General features: G+C 46.7%; 2 protein-coding genes across 2 annotated transcripts; both read right to left on the bottom strand.

The window, feature by feature from the left end:
• Nucleotides 1–7: 7 nt before the first annotated feature.
• Nucleotides 8–8,025, bottom strand: LOC114855247 (dual specificity calcium/calmodulin-dependent 3',5'-cyclic nucleotide phosphodiesterase 1B-like). Its single transcript, XM_029150237.3, has 14 exons — nucleotides 7,787–8,025; nucleotides 6,225–6,338; nucleotides 5,278–5,460; nucleotides 4,854–4,920; nucleotides 4,643–4,759; nucleotides 4,286–4,426; nucleotides 3,731–3,831; nucleotides 2,728–2,853; nucleotides 2,166–2,267; nucleotides 1,925–2,045; nucleotides 1,316–1,397; nucleotides 1,017–1,134; nucleotides 771–907; nucleotides 8–440 (listed from the first exon to the last, which is right to left on the bottom strand). Exons 1-14 carry the CDS (start codon nucleotides 7,837–7,839, stop codon nucleotides 343–345), a joined length of 1,560 nt encoding a protein of 519 aa, XP_029006070.1. The 5' UTR covers nucleotides 7,840–8,025; the 3' UTR covers nucleotides 8–342.
• Nucleotides 8,026–11,032: 3,007 nt separating this feature from the next.
• On the bottom strand, nucleotides 11,033–24,761 carry nckap1l (NCK associated protein 1 like). Its single transcript, XM_029150236.3, has 31 exons — nucleotides 24,593–24,761; nucleotides 23,558–23,668; nucleotides 23,383–23,475; nucleotides 22,795–22,851; nucleotides 22,360–22,502; nucleotides 21,759–21,849; nucleotides 21,494–21,631; nucleotides 21,209–21,257; nucleotides 20,927–21,083; nucleotides 20,739–20,795; nucleotides 20,537–20,633; nucleotides 20,278–20,387; nucleotides 20,017–20,149; nucleotides 19,846–19,927; nucleotides 19,717–19,775; nucleotides 19,470–19,615; nucleotides 19,263–19,395; nucleotides 18,950–19,069; nucleotides 18,474–18,613; nucleotides 18,218–18,349; nucleotides 17,252–17,470; nucleotides 17,022–17,152; nucleotides 15,715–15,812; nucleotides 15,082–15,175; nucleotides 14,587–14,669; nucleotides 14,163–14,243; nucleotides 13,210–13,303; nucleotides 13,006–13,122; nucleotides 12,282–12,391; nucleotides 11,901–11,990; nucleotides 11,033–11,655 (listed from the first exon to the last, which is right to left on the bottom strand). Exons 1-31 carry the CDS (start codon nucleotides 24,680–24,682, stop codon nucleotides 11,539–11,541), a joined length of 3,372 nt encoding a protein of 1,123 aa, XP_029006069.1. The 5' UTR covers nucleotides 24,683–24,761; the 3' UTR covers nucleotides 11,033–11,538.
• Nucleotides 24,762–25,826: the final 1,065 nt, after the last annotated feature.

The raw sequence follows: 25,826 nt of genomic DNA on the forward strand, positions 1-25,826 counted from the left end.
CAGGAACTGAATGAGAAAGTTTATTACTGTACATGAATAAATGGCTGATTTACAATTTAAACTGAAAACATGTTAAATATTCCCCAGTTGTAGTTGTTTAGAGGAGGCAAATTAAATTAATAACACAGACTGTACTGTATAACATGGCCAGCATGTACACTGTGCATTTAAATTAGCTTAGCACACTACACTTAATGTAAGACACTAGGGTAGTTCTGTGATTACACTGCATCTTACCTTGGGAAGATGATTTAAACCTTCTGACTCAGCTTTCTCAGTCACAACGTTAACCTTGTTAACTATATATTTCATGAACAAGCACACATCATAACGACGCTCCGTCTACTGGTTCGTATTCGTAAGGGGCCCTGGCGGGGGTTCGTCTGGCAGCTCCTCTTGTCTGGATATCTGCTGTTGCGTCACAGTCGGATCTGAAAATCCTGGAGGACGAGAGAAGATTGGAGAATGTTTCGGAAAATGTTGTTAAGTTGAATGAGAAACAATATCTCCTCGTGAGATCACTCTTTAAATGAATGTACAAATCAAATCAAGGAGACTGAGCACATACGGAGCAAAGCGGGGCTGTCGCTGCCAAATCCATCACATATTTCTATTCTGGGTCAACAAAGGCTGCCAAGTTTTCCATAGTTGGTCAGTTAAACAATGTTGTAACAGTGCAAAAGGTGAAACATGATTCACAGCCCGTGAGGTAGTGGTTTCAAAATGTACGGCGCTGAAATAAACCGTGGGTGCATTTGTTCATCACAAACCGTTGGAGCCATTTTCCTTCCACTTGAGCTTGTTGTCTTCAGTGTGTCGGGTCCAGGTGGAGCGGAAGCTCACCAGCTCAGCCGTGATGTGAGCCAGGCTCCACTGCAGGCCTCTGGAGCTCTCCTTCCAGACATTACTGTCAGAAAACACCAACATTTGCTTTCACCTGCTGAAAACCTGCCGATCTTTGATGGACTTGCTCTCTCGTTGCCTTTTCTTGTCTTTTCTTCCAGTCTGAGCGTTACCTGTGTCTGTTGCACGGATCTGGCGGACCTGGATTTTCCTCCACCAGGGGGATAACGATCTTCTCAGCCATGTCCGTCAGCAGAGAGAAAGTTGGATACACAATAAAGTCTATAAAGCCTGCAAGACAATAATTATCAGCATGGGAAATAGATGGAGGCTTCCCAAAAGGAGAGAAAAAGAAATTCCTGCACCTCTTAGAAATTTAAAACAATACTATGACTGCTATTATTCAGTAAACTTAAGCACTGGGAAGAAAATGAAGGAGTGAAGCCATTGTGGAGGGCGCTGAGAGACGTACCGATCTGGGACTCGGCTACCAGAGTGCCTTTCCGATCACACAGAGGAGAGAAGGGCAGGCCGAGCTCCGCCTCTCTGTCGCCCTCACAAAAGATAAAGAGAGCGGAGATATGTTAAAGGGCATCCAGCACAGACTTGATCTGCTCTGCGCTGCTGGATTGTTTGAGCCGAGCTGTGTTTGTGACTTTATTTTGTAGTAAAGTTAAACAGACAGACATCACAGAGCGCGAGGCTGCCACAAGTCCTCTATTCTACGTCGCCTTCAAAGTCATGAAAGCAACGGAAAGAGGAGAGAGGGTGAAACGGGCGAGCGATGTGGGCAACCAAACAAAAGGGTTTTTTCTTCCCAGTAAGAACGATACACGGGCCCTGTCACCTTAAGAGTCTGATGAGTCATTCACAGCCTGACAAGTCCAACCTTGGGACTTGTTGATCACGCACAAGAATGTAAAAGAAGAGCAAAGGGCTACATACAGCATATAACTACTGCAACACTGAGGTCACACCCAAAACATCCTGTTGTGGCCGTGAGTTAAATCAGGAAAAAGCCCGTGGAGATGCCGCCCACTAAGTGCTCCACCATTAGCGGTTCGAGTCGCTGAGGTCCTACCTGCCTGAAGAACTCCTCCATCAGGGCCCGGGTCCAGCGCGAGTGCAGCGCCCAGGGCTTGGACGGGTGGCTTATGTCAGCCGTGTGCAGCAACAGGGACAGCGCTTTAGGCTTCTCTATTCTGTGAGTAGAGAGAGCGCGTTCAGCTCACGCGGCTGTTGTCGCTGTTTCTGTGCCAGACTGGATTACACGATGGTGCAGAGCAAAGCAGAGGAGTCCGCTCTGAACCGCGGTCCGTTACCGTTCCTGTTGTTCCAGGCAGGACTTCATGGCTTTGACTTGGAGCAGGTGCGAGGACATGTCTGTGGACAGCACCATCTCTATAACCAGCGAGCGCAGCTCCCTGTCAACGCAGACGCACAGCACAGCTGAGCGTTAGAACCATCAGAGCCCTTACATGACAGGGAGTGACTGCATAGAGCAACAAGGTGAGGTAAGAAAGCTGAATGGGGTTGTAACCTTTATGGGTTCTATAATGGATTTCACTGTTCCCATGGTAACACGAGGCCGTGATAGTACGCTGCTGGCATTTATGTTTAGCGATATCTGGAGAGCTTGTCTAAGAATAACACAGCCACCTACTGCATCAGTGATACATTCAGCAACGCCCACATCAGTATTTACAGAACAAGTATTTCTTTCTGTACGTCACAAGTTGTAACAGTAAAGTTTCGTGCTCAGTACTGTATATGTAGAATGTGACTATGAGTGCGAGTCGTCTATCATTTTTACTTGTTTATGTCACATCGTTAACAAATCTAAACTGAGCAGTGGCACTTCATGCTGCAGAAACCCTGTCTTACATCCATTCTTCTCGTGTCAGGTTGGTGAAAATGTTCATGTGCTCGTCCTGCAGCAGCTGAAACGCCGCGCTCAGGTGGTGGCTCTCCTGCACCGACCGGTCGTTGTAGATCAGCGCGAACTCCGACCTGGAAAAGACGCCGGGGCGATGATGAAGCAGCAGGGGGTCACGGGGTAAAGTCAGCTGATCGAGTCCACGTGTTTGCATCGTCTACTTCATTAGACTGGTAAAAGGCTTAACTAGTGTCCTCTGGAACGTTTTCCAATTACTACTTATTGAGGCTTCCATCCACCGCCCACAGTTAAACCAAGCACTGAAAATAGCTTCAAAGATAACGTTGTCTGTTAAAGTGGATTTTTGCAGGCTGTACAGACAATAAAAAGAAGCTGAAAGTAAAATTCAGGAGCAAATAATCTCATATATTATTTATGAGAAAATAAACAACTGTGACTCGGATACTCTGGCCTGCTGCAGTGAACAGCATGGACGTTCCTCTTTGCCCTGGAGGACACATTGTGAACAAACAAATCCTCCAACTACAAGAACAAGAGTCTTCTCTGTGCAGTAATGTCCACAGCAGGTGCCTAAAATAATGCCCTCCCTGAGCTGGATACTATTATTCTAAGAATGTAATGTTCTCTGTTATCTGTTAAGATGTTGTCTTCAAACTGTGGACACGCATCATTGTGCTCTTTTTCCAAAATAAAGCCTGATGATGATGATGAGTGCCAGGAGACTGCGTTTTTCAGCCCTCCTGTGTGGAAAATCTGCATCTAAAAATACTGTTTCCGCCATAAAGATGTGTTTGCTTTAGCCTTTCGTTGCCTCACTCTCACCGTCTGCTTTTAAAACTGCACTAAGACATTCAGGACACAGTGCTTTACTATTTCCAGTCCCTGACATCTGCTGCTCCTACATTTTGCCAGCAGGATGTGACGTGTACAGTATGTACAGATACAGCTGATGCTTTTTAGGTCAGACGTTAGAAAAAAAAAGGAACTTACTTCGTGTGGATGTGGAAGTTGTTGGTGGTTCCGGTGTGTTCATAGTCATGGATGGCTGCAGCAAACAGGGACGCCATCACCTCAAGCTCCGTCAGCCAGTGCTTCACAGACACAAGAGACACAAAAAAACACTAAATATTCTAGAGCAGAGGGCAAAAGAAATGAAAAGGAGCTGCAGTAAATGGAGTCAAGAATAGAAAATGAATTTAGAAAATGACACCCAAGGCTGATGGGAATTGCTGTAGATGCACTGTATAGCTATCATGCGTTTTTTCAATATACTCAATGTGTCTGCCAAGTAATATTCCTGCTGGAAATTGCCAATCCTTCCACAATAGATTTGTGGCTCCGAAAGACTAATGGAGAGAAGTCCAGCACAGTGGAGAGCTTAGGAAGCAGCAGGGACGGCTCACAGGCCCGCGGATCCACAGCCTGTGTTCAACGTTCATGTTTTTGGCTGGTAATTAAAAAGCTAATTAAGGAAAAACAAAAATAGAAAGAAATGGATGGAGCAGAGGAGGTGGAAAAAACAATGAACACCACTGAATTAACTACCACAAGTCCAGATCGCAGCAGCAGGCAGTGCAGTGTCTGTGTCACGTCAGCAGCATGAACCAGGTTGTGGTAGGGGTTGTTGTATTTGCAGTATCCCCTCTCCAGCGCAGACAGGAACGCCGTCAGACACGAGATGGGGATCTGCAAGAGAGTGGCGCGTTATCGCGAGTTTGTGTCAACAGCGCGACTCAAAGGGTGGAGCGTGTTGTAAAGAGCCACATGTTTGATTATATCTGCGAATAACAACACAGGTTTTCCCGATATGATTTCTCTGTATCGACAGGTTTGCATGTGTAATAAAATGGAGTGGAAGCAACCTTCTGAAGCACATTACAACGACCTCTTAAAGCAGGTGACCTTAAAGCGACTGTTGAGCTCATATCTGACGACGAGCTCGAAGAACAGCGTCCGTAGGGCGTGGTCCGAGCTGGCCGAGTTCACCGCGAACACGTCGAAGTTCCAGCGGTCGACGTCCTACAGAAGCAAAGCCAAGTGAGTCACGTCTGCACGGCGGCCGCCGCTGTGGCGTCATTCCACGCGCTGAGGCTCCCGGCCGGCGGAGACTCACCCGGAGGGAGTTGAGGACGGCCGCGGGCTGGTCCGGCATGGCGGCCGTGTAGGCCCTCTTGAACATCCTGGAACAATGCAGTGTTTATGCTGAGCTCAGTCAAAGGTCACACGCTGACACAGTGCAGTGAACGTCACGCAGGAGGTGTTTATATGCAACCCTCCAAAGGCTCGATCCTCTTGGGAAGGAGAGAAAAAGGCGCTAATACTTTTATACTGTTTTCTGTGACTGCGAGGGTTTGGTGCGTTTGTTTCCTGGTTGTACAGTAGGTGTCATAAATATAATCTGAATGAGTGGCCCTCAAATAGTTCAAGGCCCCATCACTAGTCCAGGGAACAAACTGATGCAATCCTATTAGCCATGAATTGGCCTATGGTCTGAAATCAATTGTAGGTTCAATAAACCTTATATTTATGGTCCTCACCGCTCCACAAAGATCCCAGCCTGCACCGCATGCACGATGCTGCGGAACTTGGGCTTCTCATCTGAGCGTCGCGCAGGCCGCCGCATCCTCTGCGTGAAGGTGGCTGCCAGCCAGTCGGTGACCTCTGAGGGGACCCCGTCTGACTGCAGCTGCTGGAGGTCGTCCTCGGAGTCCAGACACTGCCTGGGGTGTGGGAGGCATACAGTACAGTCAGGAACCGCACCGAACCCAGGGATTGACCTGCTGAAATGAGCCAAGCCACTGCCTGTGCTGCATGTGTTTCCCTAAAATCCACCAGGACCCGGACCCACCCAGTGTTGACCGGGTCAGATGGCAGGTCATAATCATAAGACGCTGCGATGGCCGGGCTGCTACAGGCCTCGAGCCCAGGGTTTGATGAGCAAAGCACCACCACAGCATCGCACCTCCTCCTCTATGCTTCACACAGGAACCCACACATTCATTCACCATCTATACATACAGTGCAGCAAAGACACAGCATTCAGCCAACAACACTCAATGACCAGCTTTCAGATGCACTGCCTTTATGTTCTCAAACATGTGTGTGTTGAAGTAGCACTGACAGGATATTGACTCTGACAGCTGATGGTCTGTCAGAACGCCAGGAAGGCAGTGAACTATTAGCAAGGCAGAGTGTGAAAAGTAGACCAGGTGACGATCACAGTAAGAATCAACAATATTTAAAGGGACAATTTAAAGGTCTCAAGAAAACAGAAACTGAATTCATTTTTCTGTCGAAAGTCCAAATAATGTGTATGTGCAGCTTTTCAGGATGAGACCATATTTAGTCATTGTCCTGCAAAGCCAATAAATCAGCCTGTGCTGGGAATGGGGAACGTTTCTGGTATTAAATGGTAAAAGCACAAGGCAAGAACATGAAGATTGCTCAAAAATGACTGTTTTTACACCACTGTGCACTGCAGTACCTTGTTCCATCGAGATAAACCGCCTCTAGTAACGACGCCGTTAAATCCAGGTTCTTTTTGATGTCCTCAAAGTCGATGTCTTTCTCCTCCAGCTGCTTCAGAATGCTCCTCAGCCTGGCAGGAAACACAATCAGTTGCTCCAACGCGATCAAACCAAAACAAAACCATTTCCCTTTAGGAAGACACTAGAAAGCAGCCACGGAGAGTCAGTGGTGCCGTGAAGTACATTAGACGTTACAGCAACAGAACAAAGGCCAGTTTGAACATTTCAAACACATAAAAGTTCATTTAAATCACTTATGGTGTTGATTATTGTTTTACAAACAAGTCTTCATGAATGGAAAGTGCTGATGTTGAAACAACTGAAATATCAAGCTGTCCAAGGAAAAGGGCATCATTAGTGTCAAACCTTCCACGAGAGGGAAGCTTCTCACTGAACGAAACCACCTTGCGTCAAACTGCTCAGTGAAAATGAGGTTTTTACAAGTGCTGACAGTCACTATCTTATCTTGGCTCGGATCATGTTACTTTTTTGTGGTTTTAAAACTGCTGCCGACTTGCAGAGAGTCAGTGTGAGCGCATAAGAGCGAAAAAATGATGCTTTTATTGCTTTAATATGGAGGCATATCCAGTTATATATGTATAGATAACAATTCTACGTGTGCCTGACGTGGGAGCCGGCTCCTGGGGACGAGACCCTCACAACTTTTCAAGTGTTTATCACGCTGGCAAAAGCTGTCGAGTCATAAAAATAGCATTGAAATGTTGCCACTCCCCTTCAATCTCAAGTAATCTATAATGATAACAACGTCTTCCTTGGTTCAACTGTTTGCAGTAGACGAGTCTCCGACCGGCCGTTCGCAGGAAATTAGTCTTCAAGCGCCCTCGACAGAATATGTTTATAGAGACAAATGATAAATCATCCTTTGGCTCAGACTCTAGTGGAACTGGACGCTGCGTAGTGTCAGCTTCACAAAGTGGGTTTCAGCACAGCAGAGACTACTGTAATACTAATTCTAATGGTAGAATGCTAGCAAAACAGATTTAAAACTTCAAATCCAGGCAAAGAAAATGACCTAAAAAAAGGTGTCGAGCTCTGAAGTGTGCAGATAATAATGTATGACAGTGTTAACCAAAACAAAACCACATGACCCATCACCTCTGCTGCAGCAGATGCATGAAGTGTTCACACGGCCACTGGAAGCCAGAAAAGGCACAACCAGCTGAGTTTTCGCGAAATCCTTTCAATGCATGAAAGCATTTCACTTCATAGCGTGAGGATGAAGTTCTCACTTGTTGCGTGGCATTAGCTTATCACTCGCCGGTGCTCATCACAGGATGCGCCTTGAGTCACACATTTCCACTGCTGCAAAGCTACACAACCACTCCTACAGAGGGGAACGATCCAAGCAGCCTCTCTGCACCACACAGCAGCAGTGTTCATTTAAATGATGTATGACGCCGGTGGAGGCCTCCAGCCTCGCTTCCACGGTCACACGCAGGCACAACGCGCGGGTCCACTTCATAACGGTGACATGAGCGGCGCTAATGCCCTGTCTTACCTAGAGATGGGGATCTGCAGCCGCTTCTTACGGATCCGCACCAGTTCAGCCATTCCACACTCAAGCGTCGCCCCAGTGGACCCCCAGAGTTTGACGCAAAAACAAGGGCAGGATGACGGCGGGTGATAATTGCAAGAGAAGCACTGTAGTAAGCAGAAAAGTTCTCCAACTGCAACGCGAACTTTGTGCGTCCTAAGACAGACTTGTGTTTCAGCAGCGCTCCCACCCACTTCTGGGGGGACCTACTCCACTTCACTGTGATTGGCTGGGCAGGCACAAACTGTGTCAGTGTGTGTGTGTGTGTGTGTGTGTGTGTGTGTGTGTGTGTGTGTGTGTGTGTGTGTGTGTGTGTGTGTGTGCGTGTGTGTGTGCGTGTGTGCGTGTGTGTGTGTGTGCGCGCGCGCCTACGTGTGCAGCCGTTGTGTGAAGTGAGAGTGAGTGCGACCTCACTCTCTGATGAAGTGTTGACTGTGAGGCTTTCAAGTCGTGTGTGCTCGAATCCCAAATGAGAGTTTCCCAAGGCAGTGGCGAATCAGGGAAGAACACAGGGGGCCTTTCACCAAAGCCCACCAGCCTCATCTAGAGCAAAAGGCATCAACAAAATGTTCCCCCACAACAACCTGCCGTGTTCATAGCACAGAATGTGAGGACATTTATCTGATTCCTTTAACAGGTTTCTCTGTTTGAGCTTCTCACTGACAAACTCAAATCGGCAGCGCAAAGGTTGACGGTGCCACTGACCTCGTGTCAATAATCTGCTGTAACAGCAGAGCCAAAACATTTTCACATCAATAACCCTGCGTCATTTCAGCAGCAGATGGAAAAGGCAGTTTTCCGTCCGGACGGGTGCCGTAAAAGGAGAGCGCACAAATCTACTGGACTGCTCAGACAATGGAAGTGGCGTCTAAACACCGGCGCTGTCTGTGTTGGGAGAGCTCCTGTGGACCGTGGCCTGGGAAAGCCCCTGCCCGCCGCCCGCCCGGCTCTCTCCTGGCCCGTCCCGCTCCGGCTGCCGGGTCACGCTGACTCTCATGCTCCCATGCTCTTTGACACGGCACGTCGCAAAAATGAGGAGGTTTTTTGGGTTTTTCTTTTAATCTCACGTGTGAATCGGGGATGATTTTCTCCCATCGAAAGTGGAACTCCACTCAGATAGAGAATGGCCACAGAAAAGCCAGTGGACTTAGTCATGTTCGCTCTGGTATCATCTATGAATTGTAACGACTGATAATTCATCTGTCCATCTAAGGTTTGCTTTCAGGCATCCTGCTTCACATTCTGCCAGTTATGATAATTACTGTATGAGCAGTCACTTTCTGATCCTTTCTTCCTCTGTGAGACCTCAGTCAGTTATTATACACTGTAAATCTCCTCATCACAAACGCCACATTTAGTCTTTATACTGGACGCTGGAAACGTGGCGGTGGGTTGATTTTTTTCATTCTGGTCAGACGTGATGCCTCCATTTCAGCCCAGTGGCTGCTTTAACACTGGCAGTTAACCACATGATGCAGTGAGGCATTGCTGTGGGACAGATAGCCACCTCCCTCTTAGGATGCACTAAAAATACACTTGTGACGCTTTCATCAATCACTTAATGCTTGTAATACTCAAGTTTAATAACAGCCACGGGTTTGTGGTTGGTTCTAGTTCATAAAACTATTGTAATCATTTTCAAAATTCCAGCCTTAAAGAAATAGTAGCTACTCCATAAACTCACATATCAACATGGGTAATGTTTATTTTGGAGTGAGACGGACTGGGTTAAAACATTCATCCTACTGTGCAATTGAATAAATGTGAACCTGTGTGTGACGCTGCAGCACACAATGCACCAAACAACCTAATCCGTGTCTATGTCGCACATGAACCAGGAAATGTGCCCAAAACCTATGAATAATTGAAGCAGAAAAAGACGAGCAGAGAAGAAGAGCGTGGAGACGTTCTTACCGTTCTACGCCGGCTCTCCGTGTCACCATATTGAAAAGTCTCTCGGTCTCTCTGCGTGGCTCACCCGTCGCTCTCGTGACCTCTGGCATCGAACAGCAAAACAATCTACAGTATCTGTTCACGGCATGAGGCCCAGATTGAGTTACAATAAATCCAGCATGTGAGCTTGTCTGGTGTCGGATGTGTGGATACAAGAGCAGAGGTTTATTGTATGTCAATCTATGCCCTGCTCTGTGTGTATCAAACATATCGAGGCCAGTGTGTGTGTGTGTGTGTGTGTGTGTGTGTGTGTGTGTGTGTGTGTGTGTGTGTGTGTGTGTGTGTGTGTGTGTGTGTGTGTGTGTGTGTGCCTCAGCGTCACCAACACATTCAGCAGAGAGTCTTTATATCAGGACCAGAGTTTCCACCATTAACCGTTCTCAGGGCCTTGGGACCGGATCCACTGTGGGAGCCGTGGAGGCAATCATCTCACAGACATGACATCACTGCTGCTAGACTGCTCATCTTAGCAGTAACAGTTTAAACACACTAGTTACTGTAAATAATGTAATATATTGCTTAAAGTCCTATTTTACTGTAGCTTTTTGGGCACAAACATGTTGAGGACACAACTCTCCTATTCTCACAAAATCATAGGACTCTCAGATCGAGCACAGCTAACAACACACCTAATGAGCAGCATGATGAAATACAAACAAGCATAACCTCCAGCGGCTGCAGTTATTCTGCTTATTCCTCCCACAGTTGCACATGAAACCATACATTTGTGCAGTCAAACCTTTTATGCATTCATTCATTCAAACATTCATTCACACACATACGATGATAATGCATTCAATGTGGTCTTTTTAGCACCTACCACTTGTTTATTCATGAACGTTCTGTGTTGCCTGTTTGGGGAGTTGGACCCATTGTGCTCCTGTGAGAGGCCTGCATCCCTCTCCCGCGGCCTCTGAAACCTCCGATATGCAGCTTGCACATGGGAGAACCCGTATCTCCAGTGTGGCAACCAAGCAGATGCAGCCGCACAACAGCGTGGAGAGAGGAGGCAGAGACGGGGGGAAAGAGAAGAACCCAGGGGCTGCGTTGGTTGCAAAATAAAAAAAGGAAAAACACTGAGGCCCTGTCTAAAATTAGAAGCCTGCACTTTCAGTTCTGTAAAACTGGAGTGCATCATTTAAATTATACATAAAGTAGGAAGAGAGTTCTGTCTAGGGAGGGTAGTCAGAGTGGAGAATAAGCTAGGGATGGAAGAGAAACACGTGTTGAATATAGACCAAAAGGAAAACAAACAGCTTCATGTTATCACTTTATTCAAGTCCTCTTACACATCAGTTGTTAATGTTAATTAAGTTAATTGTCAATACAATAGCCTATTTAAAACCTGTATTAATACACTTACATTGTAAAGATATTTATTTTAGTTTGTTTATATTAAGACAAAGCACTGCTGATGTGTGAAGCTTATCTGAAATATGTACAACGGATCAAATTATTGAATGTGAGACATCTGATGTACAGTAACAGCCTTGAAAATCTGAACCAGCGGCGAGAGATAACCCCACGAACGCAGGTCAAAGGTTTAAGAAGTGGGAGTGGAGACATTAGCATCATTATTTGTGATCGGTAATGATTTCCATTCCGCCGCGCGAGGTTATCGTTACCGCTATGACTCAGCGCAGCTGGACCTGACGAGAAAAAAGCCCCAGCTCTGCTCAAAGTACATAAGCTCAGTGCTGAACCAGGACTGCGTTTGCAGAACTGAATATAAAACCTCCAAGAAGGTGTTGAAAATGCTCAGGTCAACCCAGAGTGACGATGAAGGACCTGTACACCTCTCTGTAGGCATTTCGAAGCAGGACATATGGGAAGCAGCTCTCCAGCATGTCTTGGCTCAAGAATGACGACTCCTCCACAATCTAAACAAAGCAGTAATACAAATGTTAACACTGGACTTCATTTACATTTTTCCTATTGTCAACAAATTCCAATAAAAAAAGGCCAAAATGTGCCGGCTCCAACTAAACTCTATAGATAGAGTTTAGTCTATAAATGTATATTTCTTCTATAAATAGAAGGAATATACATTTTTCACTGTGGAACCCTGCATGTTTATGTGTATTGGTAGTCATGAATCCAATAACTACCGTTCTGGAGAACTCACCATGTGCAGGAGCAGGTAGACGGATTCCCGGTTTTTGACCTCCACCCTGTCTACGTTTTGTCCCAGCTGAAGCAGCGTGGAGGAGGCCATCTGTGGAATGACAAGGAGTTAAAAGCAGACGCATCAGACGACTGGAAGGCTGGACTTGACCTCAGCTGGGCCAAAAGGTTGGCAGTGTCTTGAGAAAGCGCTTTCTACTGAAATACCGTCAGCCTGCCCGAAAAACCCATTAATCCGTCTGGCAACAAGGCAGTACTGTAGTTCAGACTCTACGACACACTTCAGGACTTAAAAGACAATATGCACTTCATGTAATGACATTGTAGCATTTTCAGGTTCTGATCATGTGATCATGAGCAATAATAAATGTTTGCCAGTCACCAGGAGGAACTCCTTGAGTTCGTGCTCTATGTTCTTCTTCTGCACGGTGAACATGGCAGCAGCCAGCTGGTTGATCGCTGTTGCTAGGCAATGGATGTTGTTGTTGTGGCCTGGGAAAACAAAAAAGCACTACAGTCAATTCATTGCCGAAAAATAGAGAGCAAAAAAAAAAAAAAGCACGTCCTGTAGCTTTAGCCACACAGAGGATGTTTTTGAGGCCAGACGATTGCAGAAATGCGCTTAATGACGCGTAACCCTTAGCAGGAAGCTCGCTGGGACATTTCCTCGGGCTCAGAGGCCCAACGTATTTCAAACACGGCAATGGAAAATAGGCACAACGAAAATAATCCGAGACAAACGCCACCCTGTGCTGCGATAGAAATCTCAGCTATTCGCCGCTCTTAACGACGCAGTCCGGGCTCAGGGCCAAGCGGCCGGGGTCAGCGGGGGCCGCGTGCCAAAATGGACGGTACCGATGCACGTCAGCCCAAGTTATCTGTAAACAGGAGGTCTCTCGGCAGAAACGTGTTTCTCGTTAACCAGCATGCTTTGCTTCAGACCACGCCAGTCGGGCTGGAAACTATGATGCACCGACTCGCTAATGAGCCCCATGATTCTTATCCCCCATCAGCAGCCGGCGCACGCGAGGCAGCTGGAAGACGCAGCGGTGAGCGTTTGGTCAGAATGATGACGGGCACCGGCTGAATAAGCGCAGGAAGCTCACCCCCGTGCTCCCGGCTGTAGGATGAGTTGTTGTCCAGGGCCAAGATGGGCAGAGACACAGCGACGTAGACGAGCAGCAGGCTGGACAGCTTGTACTCCTCGTCGATGGACGTGTTGTCTGCAGGGGGGTCACGGGGACATTTACACTTGAACGGACGTCTCACCCGCGCGTCCCGAACTGCGGGATCGGCGAACGCGGCCTCACCTGTCTGCGTGCTGCTAATGGCCGTGACGAGGGCGGGGTCGATGTTACACGCGAGCCCGGCAGCGGACGCCAACTCATACACACCCAGAGTCACCTGTAAAGTCATTATTGGAAAAGAAAGGCTTTATTCTACTGTCCCTAAATAAATAAAAATGTTATTAACAGGCAGCATCATTGGGTTTTAAATGGAAAATGTCACCACATAAAGACACCGCAACAATAGAAGAGGGTGTTAATCTGCGCTTCACATATTACAAAGCCGACTACATTTACTTAGAAATAAAACATAGAGTGACACTGAATGGGTTGTGGGTGTCTCAGTGTGGATGTTTCCACTGATGTGGCTTCCAGCGCAGAGCTGCAGCAGCAGAGCGGCCTCTCTCACGGAGGCACGAGGGGGCTGCTGACGTCTTTGGGGTTATCCTGGCCGCGGCCGTGGCGCGGCTGTCACGCTCCACTCAGAGGCCAGACGCAAGCGGCGGAGGGAGGGGGGGGGGGGGGGGGGGGGGGGTGAGGAGTTCATGGGGCGCAGTCTCACAGACTGCTCCGCCGGGAGACGAGGAATCCGGTTTTGGTGCGCGCTCAAGAACAAGAACAAGTACAAACATCCCAGCATCTCCAGCTCCGATGTGCTGCTCAGCGCCTCTTACACGTTCTCAACCTTCGCGTTTCTGTTAACCTCTGACAACAGCGGGTGAATTCCTTTCAGTCTCGAAGACAAAATATACATCGGGACACTTCTCAGTAGAATAACATGTCTCCGACCTCAATCCTCCCACACTGAACTGACCCTGTGAAAATGAACTGTATAAGCTGTTGATAAACTGTGATGTGATGATTCATGCACAGTGACAACCTGAGTATTGCGTTTTCATTTACCTGTGGGAACACATACACAACCTATGGATGGCTCTTCAGAACCCTCCAGTGTTGGTGTGAAGCGTGTGCTTTACCTTGATCTCAGCATCAGGGGAGAGGAAGTCTCTCAGGTCCTTGATGGGACCCGTCAGGTACGGACAATGCTTCTGCACAACCTGGATTAAAAAGCCACGAGGAAATGTCAGTGACATCAAACATAGTGAAGAAGGCGCCTGTACAGCAGATGCACATGAAGCCGTCATCACCAGGTCTCTGGAGAGATAATGCACAGTCTTATCTCTCGGTAACTCTCAAGAACTTATTTAGAAAAAGAAAAACATAACCTTGACCTTTGACCTGTGACGACTATTACAGGGCCTTTTTTAACATATTCCCATTTTTCATCATCACATTTTCCTCAGCTTTGAACCTACACTATCTTACAAACTGTTTCATCATGACCGCCACTGTCTGACAGAAATAAATAAATAATACAAATGAATAATTACTGGACATTACATCTTTCAGACAGTCCTGTGCCATTGATCTGAAGGACAGAATCACCCCGATGATGGTCATCCTCTTCAGCACGTTCTCCCCACCTACAAGGTGCAAAGGAAAACATCGTGACTCTTTCACTCACTTCATTTTTTTTGTGATCGTGGGCTTAAGAGGAAGAGACGGAAATAGATGTTTCCATTTGGTTGCTCTCAGTTTTTTCTCCTACACACACGCATGACTCCTCCTACTCCTCCCTCAGCATCCTCACCGTGAATGATTTAGGGAGGATCATCTCCAGCTGTAAGTGCATTTGCTTCAGGATAACGAGACTTAGTGCAGCCTGTTCTGTTCTAGGTTTGAACATTTATTTACAGTAGGTGTTCAGCATCTTTCTTTGTCTTGGACCAGGTTTGCAAAGGTGAAGAATTGTCTTAGATAGAATGTGTTAAGCCGGTTCTCAGCTCTTTTCTACACTGAAAACCTTTTTCCTTGGTTCCCCTCTCGAATACTCACCCGCCAGCTTCTTTTTAAGGCCAGCCATCTCCTCTGGCTTATCAAAGTTGCTCCTCATCTGCACCAGCACATCCATGTTTTCGATCACCATTTTCTGACAGAGGAAAACAGAAGTGAGATGGGTGAGAAAACCAGCTTCAGGGCGAAGAAAAGGGGCCGATAGCTGTCTGTCAGTGAGTTCAGTCCCAGGTGTCAAAGTGGGGAACCGGAGACTTGTGCAGCGGCGTGTGAGAATCCCCTGTTGTTAAAACGATCCACAAGCTTAAAACAGAACGAGTTTCTTTGCTTCGCTACACTATAATTTCTGTTTTGTGTGCCTCTGCTGTGTTGGCGATCACCGGCCACATTTCACATCCACACAGACGGTGGTTTGGAGAGAGTGGGCCTCACACAGACGAGCCGCCAGACAGCTGCTGTAATGAGGAGAGGCTTCAGGTGCTGCTGATAAGGGCTCACTGACGAGACCGGCAGGTTCAGGCTCAGCTGAAGCTAAATGAGTAACGCTTTGTTCTGATTATGGTTCTCGAGGCTCAGAAGTACACAACATTTCGTTGGCTGACGTCTCTCTAGTTTACTCAACAGGCAGTAAATCAGCACCCAACTCATTACTCTCCAGTTGAAATGCGCCCGTACCTTCAGCTCGCTGACTTGAGAGGTGATGTGCCACATCAGGTTCTCGCTCAGGAACTTCATGCCGTACGGCCCGATGAGCTCCGACAGGGCCTGCAACTCTGTTCAGAAGATCGCGGGTGTCAAGAGGCGCAAATGTTTATGCACGAAGAATGCACGAATACACGAATACGAAAATATCTGGTGTGTGACAGGAGCGAGGACGGACGCCGCTGTTTTCAATTTGAATTGCAATTGTGGCCTTATCACTTGGCGTGAGACAGCTGCTGTATTAGAGCCCTCGCTCAGCTTGACATCTCTGGCTGCATCTGGATGGATAAGGACGTGTGTGGTTAAAATTGGAGGTGGTTAATGGACGGGCGAGTGACTCACCAGGAGGCAGACAGATACAGTAGCTCACTCAGAGCAGAGTAAATATAGACGAGGATGATGACATTGTAAGGGTGTGTGTGTGTGTGTGTGTGTGTGTGTGTGTGTGTGTGTGTGTGTGTGTGTGTGTGTGTGTGTGTGTGTGTGTGTGTGTGTTGGCACGTTCATGTTCGCCTGTGTACATGTGCCAAGAAGTGAAGCAGGGGCACAGAAGCAGCGTGATGATGCGTTCACATTAGGCATCCGGTGTCAGATCAGACAGCACGACAGGCCGCGAGGACAAACACACTGCTTACAACCACAACAACAAGCGCACGCGGCGCTCTCCCGAGGAGGCTCGCTCCCTCCGCGTCTGGCGTCAGACGAGTGAACGACCGCCGCAGGTTGTAGATGCTGAAAGCAGTGAGTCGTCTCATGGATCCTAAATATTACAACTCTGAGTACAGGGGAAATCGTTGGATTGTCTGGAATAAGTGCTGCTTTTAAACCCCCAAAGGTGAGAACTACCTTTCCACAATACAGATTCATGTCTAAACACTTCTGATTGTGGTTACTCTATAGATGCTTCCTGAATGTGCAGCTCGCTCTGTGAAGCCTGTAGAAGGAGGTGTGAGGCTGTGGAGGCGCTTCGTCCACACCAGCATCTTGAGCATCAGCATCAGTGACACGTTGACCCCATCGGTCGATGCTTGTTTTAACAGAAAAACGAGCCCATCGCACCTCGAGGTTAAGCTATTTGTTCAGGGAGCGTGACGAAGTGCAGATGACCTGGCCTCTACAATCACCTGATCTTAATTTAATGGAGATGGTTTGGGATTGGTTGGACCCGAAAGTGAAGGAAAAGCAGCAAACATGTACTCATCACCTCCTGAGACACACTCCTCTCTGTTAGCAGACATGTACTGCAGGTTGAATTATTGTGTGTAGGTTCAGAGGCCGACCTGACACGTCCGAGTACTCCTCCGCCCTGAAACTCGGCTCGTTGTCGGTAGTCTGGTTGACAAAGCAATGCATTGTGGGACAGTGGACAATGAGGGAGTTGCTGGCCTGTCGCAAGAGACTCTCCAGGTACCTGAGGTGCAGAACAAACAGGAAGATACTGTATAAATCAAGACAGGAAATGATGCAGAGAACATTTCTGTGAATTGTGCGTCAGGCAATGGTTACGCACCAGTTTGTGTAGACGGTGGTGACGGTCTGCGCGCCGCGCGAGTCCAGCGGCTGCGTCTGCTGCAGCAGGACGCTCTTCACCAGCCGCGTCACGTCCACGCTGATGTAGCTGGACAGGCAGTGCAGGCTGGCCACGTAGGTGCGCACGGCCGCCAGCAGGTCGGAGGGCCGCGCTATCTGCTGGGTGGCCTGGCTGTAATTGGCCATTCTCACGATGATCCTGCAGGAACACAGAGCCGCCTGTGATCCGGCTGCCGTGCGCCGAGCGCCGGGCAGCCGGGGCAGTGGAGCAGGTTAAATGAGCCGCGGCGTTCATTAGGGCCCAAACTGCCTGGCCTGCGTTCCAATGTCATTTATTATCCAAAATGGCCTGGCGCTTCCTGAGGAGACGGCGTTGGCCGTTCTGACCCTGGAAGGAGCGAACCCGGCGTGGTTACCGATAGTTAAGGGCCAGGAGAGATAATCATCAGCGGAGACGGGGAGACTACGCAGAGCATGTACACAGGAACATTAGCAGCTGGTACCGAGCCCCAATCTAAACAACTGCAAGCACCGAGCTCACGCAGAGAGTGAGAGTGGCACAATGGAGGTCTCTGATGTTGTTATTATTGTGTACAGCACAGTTATGAAGTGATCATTCATCACTTTTTTTATTTATTCAGGCTGATTTGATGTTCTGTTTTTAATATTTCTCTAGTCTGTCTCTTGCTGGCCAGACATCGGTCATCAACCAGTGGGTTTTGACATATGGCAAAATGAAGGCAATGTATTAGAACACTGAGCTCTATGTTTCCCTAATATTAGTAAAATAATGTGATGTTTTCACAGTGCAAGCAGTCATTTGCATACTTCTGACAGTAATTGTCTTCCTTTGACATTTCTACCGATCACAGGGACATTTGAATAAAGCAAATCCGTCAAACGTCATGCACATTCATTTAGATGAATGTTTCCCCACTTAACATACTCAGAGAGGCGTGTCTCCAAGTGCGAGAGGAGGAACTCTGCAGGAATGACGACGTGACTGCAGACAGTGAAGTCGCTGCAGAGACTGTACGAGGAGCAGAGCTCTGTCAGCATCTGATGCAGCTTGTCAAAACTAGGAGGTGGAGAGAAAGGAGAGAGAGACGAGGATGTCGGGTTTAATTAGGTTGAGCTGTAGTTCCACATTTGTACCCAGTAGTTCCTAAACGATGAAGGAGGGAGAGAAATAAAAAGCTAACTTGGTGATGATGCTTCGGTCTTTCCTCAGGCTTTCGGCCCCTGGTTTCTCCTTCTGGACCTCTCCTTTCTTCGGCAGTGGCTTCTTCTGCTTTCTGTAGCGAGCGGCGCTGATGGTCTCTGCACAGTGCTTGGGCAGCAACTATGGGGGTTTTAAGTGGGTGCAGAGGAGTGGAGAAAATAGAGGATTAGAAAAAGAGAAGAAGATAACCTGCTCAAAGACACACGTGGGAGTTTTGCTTTTACGCCGCAAGAGCTCAGTCAAAGCGTAAATATGTGTTTGTCCTGTTTTCTTCAAGCCCTTAGAGAGTTTTGCACCAGAGTTAATATTTGATTCAGTCCCAATCTGGCCACTGCCTCCAGTTAAATGCACTCAATTAAGCTGTGACCAGTGCGATTACATTGGGATGTGGGCTTCGGCAGAGTCCATCCCACTAGAGAATGAGATTTGTGGAGGTGAACTGGAGCGATGCGTCACCTGATCGTTGAGGTTGCTCTGCTCGGCACATATCTCGAGCACAACGTTGCTGGTCTGCTTGGCTATGAGCTCCAGGAAGGTCACGCACAGACGCAGGCTCTTCTTCTCCACTATCTCCATCTGGGCACAGACGAAGAACGCACATTAGCGTTCACATATACAGGAAGAAAGGACATAAAAGCCTGATGTCACTCTGCTCTGTTGTATTTTGGATTCTCGGGAACCTTTCATGTGTTTTAGCTGTTTGGAGGCAGCTGACGATGCTACTTAGCTGGTGATTTCATTCCCACACGGCAGCTAACTGAACACTGACCTCTTCTGGGCACAGAAGGTGTCCACAGTGGCTGAAGTGGGAACACACAGATGGGAAGGCCATGAGGTAACGCTTCATGGCCATCTCCTCGCTGCTCTGGTTAAACATCTTCTCAAAGACGCGCGGGTAGAAGCTGGGAGACAGAGCGGGAAACTGATGAGACGAGAGGAGGCGAGGCGGAAGGGGGAGAGAGGACCGGAGGCTGACCAGAAGATGGACACGTCGGACGTCTCCTGCAGCAGCTCGTCCACACTGTCCACCATCCGCGTGTGAAACTGGATCAAGTTCATCACCTTTGCCAAGTCAGGGTACTCCTTCAGAGGAAGCGGAGCCTTGTTCACGCTGGTGTAGGCCTAAAATCAAAGATAAGGACATTTGGAAGTGATGTCCTCCACACGATCAGCTGGTAAGAGGAAGGATTGACATTATTAGTTTCAAACTCTAGATCCGATACCTGTAGTCGCAGCCAGTCCAGCCTGACTGCCCTGAAGTCCAACTCCTCCTTATTTTCGACTGCAGAGCAAAGTGTGTGTTATTTCCTCTTTTAGGAGCAGATGCAGTAATCAGGGTCTCATGTCGTTACCTTGTTTGACCGACAGCGCAGACAGCGTCGAGACGAACGAGCTCATCAGGACCGACTCCTCCTCTGGACACACGAACATGTTCTGTGGAGGGAAGTGAGACGCCGGTGCAGTTAGAGGTCCGATATGAAGGCGCTGTGAGACGGCCACGCGCCCGGGTCTTCTGCCAGTACCTGTATGGTGTCGTTGAGCACCAAGGCGTCAAACTGCGCCAGGTACTGGACGTGGTAGCGCTGAACCACGTGGATGTACCTTCTCATCAGGCCTCGTAGCTTCTCCATGTAGAACAGCAGCTCTGCCATCTGACTGGAAGAGCGGAACGAGCTAATTAACACTACATCAGACGCGTTGTTAGAATTCATGTTTCTTTTTTATACACTATGGTGGTCACGTTGGGCTCCTGCTTCCCATTCTCTCCCTACATTATGACCTACTTGTCAACGTAGTCCTCAGGGGTCTTTATCTTGGGCATATTCTCGGAGTGTCTGACGAGCCACAGGACCTCATCACGGGCGAATGACAGAGCCATGCAGACAAACAGGGCCTTGATTGGAAGACAGGCGCACAATTATCACAACTGCTCTGCCCACATTGAGATGTGCAGGATGGACGCTGGAACTCCTTTTTCTTTTTTCTTGATTCATGATATGGTGATTAACAGTACATAATGATTGGACCCGTACAGTACTGTACCTTTGGTCCCAGAAGCCCAGGTTCATCGTCTAGTACTTTGAATAATTCCTTCATGGCTCCTCTCAGAAACTGCCTCCTGTCTCTGTGTAGAGCGCCGCTGTTGCAAACACAGGAAAATGGACACAGACGCAATATTTTAACAGCTTATTTGACAATACAGAATATTTATTTAGAGACTGAGGAGCTTTACCTGTTGACTCACCTGTTGACTATAGCATGATCGCGGCATTCCTTGATGTCTGCAACTCGCTTGCTGTATCTACATAAAATCAGAAATACAAACAATGAGTTACTGTAATTAACAGGCTTCTGTCTGGCTACTGGGACAGTTTTTGTTTTTCTACATACAGTAGATTGTATGACATTTCCTTCAGGTTGAGGCGTGCTCACCCTTTGATGTTGTCGAACAGGTCCTCGGTGACCTTGTGAATGTTGATAACCTCGTCTCGGGTGAGGGTGAGGTAGATGCCGCTGCGCAGAGCCATCTTCCACAGTTCTTGGGAGACCTGGTTAGAATTCAGGCTGCTGTGGCACAACAGGAATCCAACTACGAGGAGCACAGCCAGCAACACACGCAGTCAGAGTCTGTTTCTACTCTTGTCTGTGATCATCGTTAATAAAGGCAATTGTAGGAAAGACTAGTGCTGTGATCAGGTAAGTTGTTTTGCTTACTAATGATCCATCGCTCCATCACCTCCATTGGCAGATATTCACATGACATCTGAATTGAATATCAAACATATTATGGAGTCAGTTGAATTATACACGATGGCAGCCAACATACAGTAAAATGTGCCTAAATATATTTTCTTAATGTGCCTTTATTTTATAATGAAATGTCGGCACTTGTGTAAACATTTCTATTCCAGTTGTGTCTGTAAGCTGTGATGTCATCTCTCGTTCTCCGTCTGTCAGAAACAACACAACACAATGTGAGGGGTCACACGGCTGGCTCACTGTGTCACAGCAGGCTGGGTCCAGCATCGCAGCTGGAGCATTGAGCAGGCTGAGGAGCTGAGAGCTGCGCCACTGATCTACTGGCAGGTTCCTGCGTGGGTAGATCATGTTCAGAGACAGCAACGCCATGGTCACAGACTAGGAGAGGGAACAGGACAGAGCGGTGATGGAGGGGGGGGGCAAGCTTGACAGAGCAGCAGAACATCACTAGGAAAGCTTGCTGGGACCCTTCAAGGGTCTCAGTTCTCCTCCCGCGCGTTCTCACCCTTGTGTGAGGGCCGAATTCCTCAGCGAGCTTCTTCCAAGGATGCTCATACTCCACCAGCATCTGGCCGAGCCGTGGGTATGAGGGGTCGCTGAAGGATTCATGGAAAGGAGCACATCATTAGAGTAGGGACAAGAACAAAGAAAAAACGCAGAGTATTAATAGAAAAACATGAGAAAGCTCTGCAAGTCTGGAATGACCTACAGGGATTTAGAGAAATTATATCTAGCCAGGCTTTAATTTTGGAAGGAGGCTGGGCATGGATTCTTCTCAGCAGGCAAGGCTGTCTGTTGTGCAAGTCAAATGTGACATTAAAATGTTTGTGTTCGTGAGATAAGCAACCGGCTTCATGCAAATTAATATCACGCAAGCTCAAAATGTCAGAATACCCATTAGAATACCGCTCAGGAAGGGCGAGTGCTGTATGATGGATGAGAAAACGTAGTGGAATTAATTACAAGTTTTGCCACACATTGAAACTAAATCCTGTGTTGACAGAACACTGCTTGAACTGTAAATAGAAACTATCCAGACAGACACAGAGCTATTACTGCGCATGAAGCCTCGTCTGCCATTGTTAAACACGTCCACGTTTTCCCACCTGCTGCCGTTGGTCATCTCATGGGCGCAGTTGAACATGCCCACCAGCGCCTTCTTGTCGTCAATACGCGAGAGCGTGATGATCACGGAGGTGTAGGTCGTGATCAGTTCCAGGTAGTTCTGGGTGAAGTCAAAGTTGACTGTCTGAAATGCAACAGCAGCGTAGTCAGTGGCTCTGGACCTGCTGGCTACCACTCCAGTGTGAACACAGACCAGATCACGGGATGAAAGCAAGAGGAGGAAACACTGTGAATTAATTAAGATGATGAAATGACCCCAACACCGACGGAGAAGGTAGGAAGACATAGTTTGGGCCTGAAGCAGCAGAATGATTGAAAGGAGGGGAAAACAGTGCAGCTTGTCAAATTATCAGCAGATGTTGTAGACAACTGAGTTTTTTCCTTCCTTCCTTTACTGACAGACAGTAAATACTCACAATATCAAAGAAGCACTGACAGGCGTCTATTGTGTTCAGCAGCTCATAAACATGGTCCTGAATCAAACACAGAGATTTAAATTAGAAAACAAAACCTGCATTTGTTTTTGTTAAGTTTTTTTTAAAGACACTATATAAGATCCCTGTTGCTTTACAGTATCTCATCAGACTTTGAGCTGCTCTTTGTCTAACAAATACTGATGATGCCTTGGCCTGGCTGCAACCTCCATCAGGAAACATCCAAGAAATATGCTAATTTTAGGGAGGTGTAACAAACTGCATCAAACCACAGCGAACTATCAGCTGATAAACCCCCAAATATAATCAATTATTTGTCTAAATCTGAATAAACCACTCTATATGTAAATGTCGACTGGGAAGCAGGTTCAAAATCCTGGCTGGATAGCAGGAAATATAACACAGCATTGTGTTAAGAACAACCACCATATTTTCAGATTTGGGCTGTCATGCTTCATGCATTTCTATTTGTTTTGTTAATGTAGAGATTTATTTTGTTTGTACTAAGCCCTAAAAAGCAAAATCTCCTTGTTCCATGTTACAAAACCGCTGAGAACCAGAGTACGTCACCCTGAACTCTATGACGTCCAGGAAGGAGTCGTAGTAGCTGGCCGTGGCTGTCAACACCTCAGACTTCTGTCGCTGGATGCTGGTCAATTGTTGCTGAAATCAACAATAACGACAAGTTCTAGTTCTAGCAGTTCTACATGTATGCGAAGAAGCCAAAACAACAAATCCTACTGACAATGCTTCCTCTGAAGTCAATGTTGGGAAACTTCTTGTTGATGTACTTAATTGCAGACTCCATGCTTTTTTCGGTCAGGAAGGATGGTCGCAGCTTGGGGTCTGCACATATCTGCAACACGAGAAGGCGTTTTATTCAAAATCAAATAGATGAAAATAGAATGAAAGGCAGGACGGTGCTGGGCTGATGTATGTGGGATCCCATTCTTTGAGTAGCAGCCAGTGGTCAGGTCTGTCAGTAGGAAGTGACTGGATGGATGTATACATGTATGTATCACCTGTATAAAGCTCCTCTTATTGCCCTCAACGTTGCCATAGCACCCAGTGTGTTTAGAGTCTCACAATATAAAAGCATTGTACAGAATGTGGCAGCTCCCAAGTAAAGTGCATTATACTGAACTGCATGGACACTCATAAGTGTTTTTCCATTTCTGCCCCAGATAAATGCAAACACACTGGATGTCACTTTCTGCATGTGACATCCAGAGCTGCCCAGAATGTCAAAATAGGGAGCTGAGAGCACAAATGTGAAACCACGGACTGACCAGTGCACACGTTAGACGTTTCAGAGCATTCAGTTCTAAATAGCTGAAATGAAGTGACTGGCAGCTCAGGCTGACTTCCTGGTTACACTTCCTTTTTGAAGAAATAACTTTAGCTGCTGCTGTAAAACACAGTGTTTAAACACAGTTGATACACCGATAAGCTAGAACACACACACACCACATTTAGAGTGTCTGAAATGTTACACACCATACATCGCAACACGTTTTGAGTTAGAACTGCAGAGAAGCAGTTACTTGTTCGTACTTAGTGGTTTGTGTTTGTGCTATGCTGATCTGCTTATGTGTTAAATGCAAAAGCAGATCATCTGAGCAGTCAGACCTTAATTATATTACATTGTAACATCAAATGGAAGATTTAAAAGTAACAAGGGCTGAAAAAACTGAGTTCTGAGACATAAGCCAAGTTCCTTGTTTCTTGTCTGTCACACACACATATTTGCTTCTGTTCGGTAGATCTTCCTCGCCCTCACCTTCTTGATGTAGTTCATGCGTATGAGCACCCCCTTGCCCCTCTCATTGAGGATGGTGAGTTTTTCAGCTAGTTTCTGTTGGTAGTCCATGACTCCAGACGTACTGCACCTGTCCCTCCGTTCACGCCGTGGCCTCCCGGTCCCTGGTAACAATTGAAACCTCAGAAACAAGTGCACTCAGAGCCTCACCCTGACAAAAGGTCACATGGGGCTTGAGGGTGGAGAGTTATGGTGTAAGTTAAGTTAATATTACTATATACTTTAACCTTTTATTTGTTCTGTTATTTATTCTATTCATTGAATAAAAAAGGTATTTTAGAAAATTAAATTTTAAAATTCAGATTGAGATTTAAGAAAAAATTTTTTCATTTCAAAAAGTTACATAGTACTACTGTTCATTGTACAGTTACACATACTGTACTGTACACGCAAAAACAAAACAACATGTTGAAAACCATACACTATTTCTGTTTATATGTATGCAACGGCAAAGTCTTACTTCCTGATTGTTAAACTATAGTCGCCTCTTCTGCTGTGCGCGGTTACTTCCTGTTTGTTAGAAAAGATTTCCTCTAAACACAGATGGAACAAAGGTATAATTTACTATATATGAATTTAAATTTGTGCATCTCCTGTTTCGGCTTTATAATACATAGTATTAAAATATGACTTTAACAAGGGAACAGGAATGAACCTGTAAGGATGACAAAACCAAAACCTTTCTCTAGTTTTTAACCAGAAGATGGCAACATTTACCTACCGAAGCTCTGCATGAGTGAATGAATCAGCAAAAATCGTGCTTGCAGTCAACAATATGTTACAATTACATCTAACTGATATGTGTTAAACTTGAATGAAAGAAATATTTTGTCTTTGCTGTCAAAGTTCCTTTTCTGAATTTACTACAGTCTGCAAGATGCAGCAGTGTTGAGTTATTGTCTGGTTCACCATAATTACTTTGACTAAAGACTTTGTCATGTAAACTAAAAAAGCCCTAAGTTATGCAGCACCGAAGTGTCATTTTCTGTTCCTTGCAGACAACGTCTTTCACATTTCCACAAGATGATCATTAAAAAGTAAAGTGTAGAGTAGAGAGAGTCATTTTGTGAATAGGATTCAGTATAGAAAATAAATTTGTAAGCAAACTGATGACTGCAGCTTGATCTGTTTATTAATTTCCCACTGGCAGAAGCTTGGAGACAAAGACGTGTTAACAAGGTCGTCTGGGAAGGCA

The sequence above is a fragment of the Betta splendens genome, chromosome 5 (genome assembly GCF_900634795.4).
Source record: "Betta splendens chromosome 5, fBetSpl5.4, whole genome shotgun sequence".
In the NCBI taxonomy this organism is placed as follows: Eukaryota; Metazoa; Chordata; class Actinopteri; order Anabantiformes; family Osphronemidae; genus Betta; species Betta splendens.

Bases quoted from the DNA above. Each gene is read 5' to 3' on its own strand.
- nckap1l (XM_029150236.3), bottom strand. From the start codon at position 24,682: ATGGACTACCAACAGAAACTAGCTGAAAAACTCACCATCCTCAATGAG. The intron at 15,813-17,021 runs GTCGGCCTCTGA...TCTTCTGAACAG, and splicing joins GGAGTACTCGGACGTGTCAG to AGTTGCAGGCCCTGTCGGAG. The intron at 12,392-13,005 runs GTGAGCTTCCTG...TTGTTTTCCCAG, and splicing joins CTACAGCCGGGAGCACGGGG to GCCACAACAACAACATCCAT.
- LOC114855247 (XM_029150237.3), bottom strand. From the start codon at position 7,839: ATGGCTGAACTGGTGCGGATCCGTAAGAAGCGGCTGCAGATCCCCATC. The intron at 2,854-3,730 runs GTAAGTTCCTTT...CGTCTTTTCCAG, and splicing joins AACTTCCACATCCACACGAA to GTCGGAGTTCGCGCTGATCT. The intron at 441-770 runs GTTTGTGATGAA...CTCGTCCTCCAG, and splicing joins GAAGGAAAATGGCTCCAACG to GATTTTCAGATCCGACTGTG.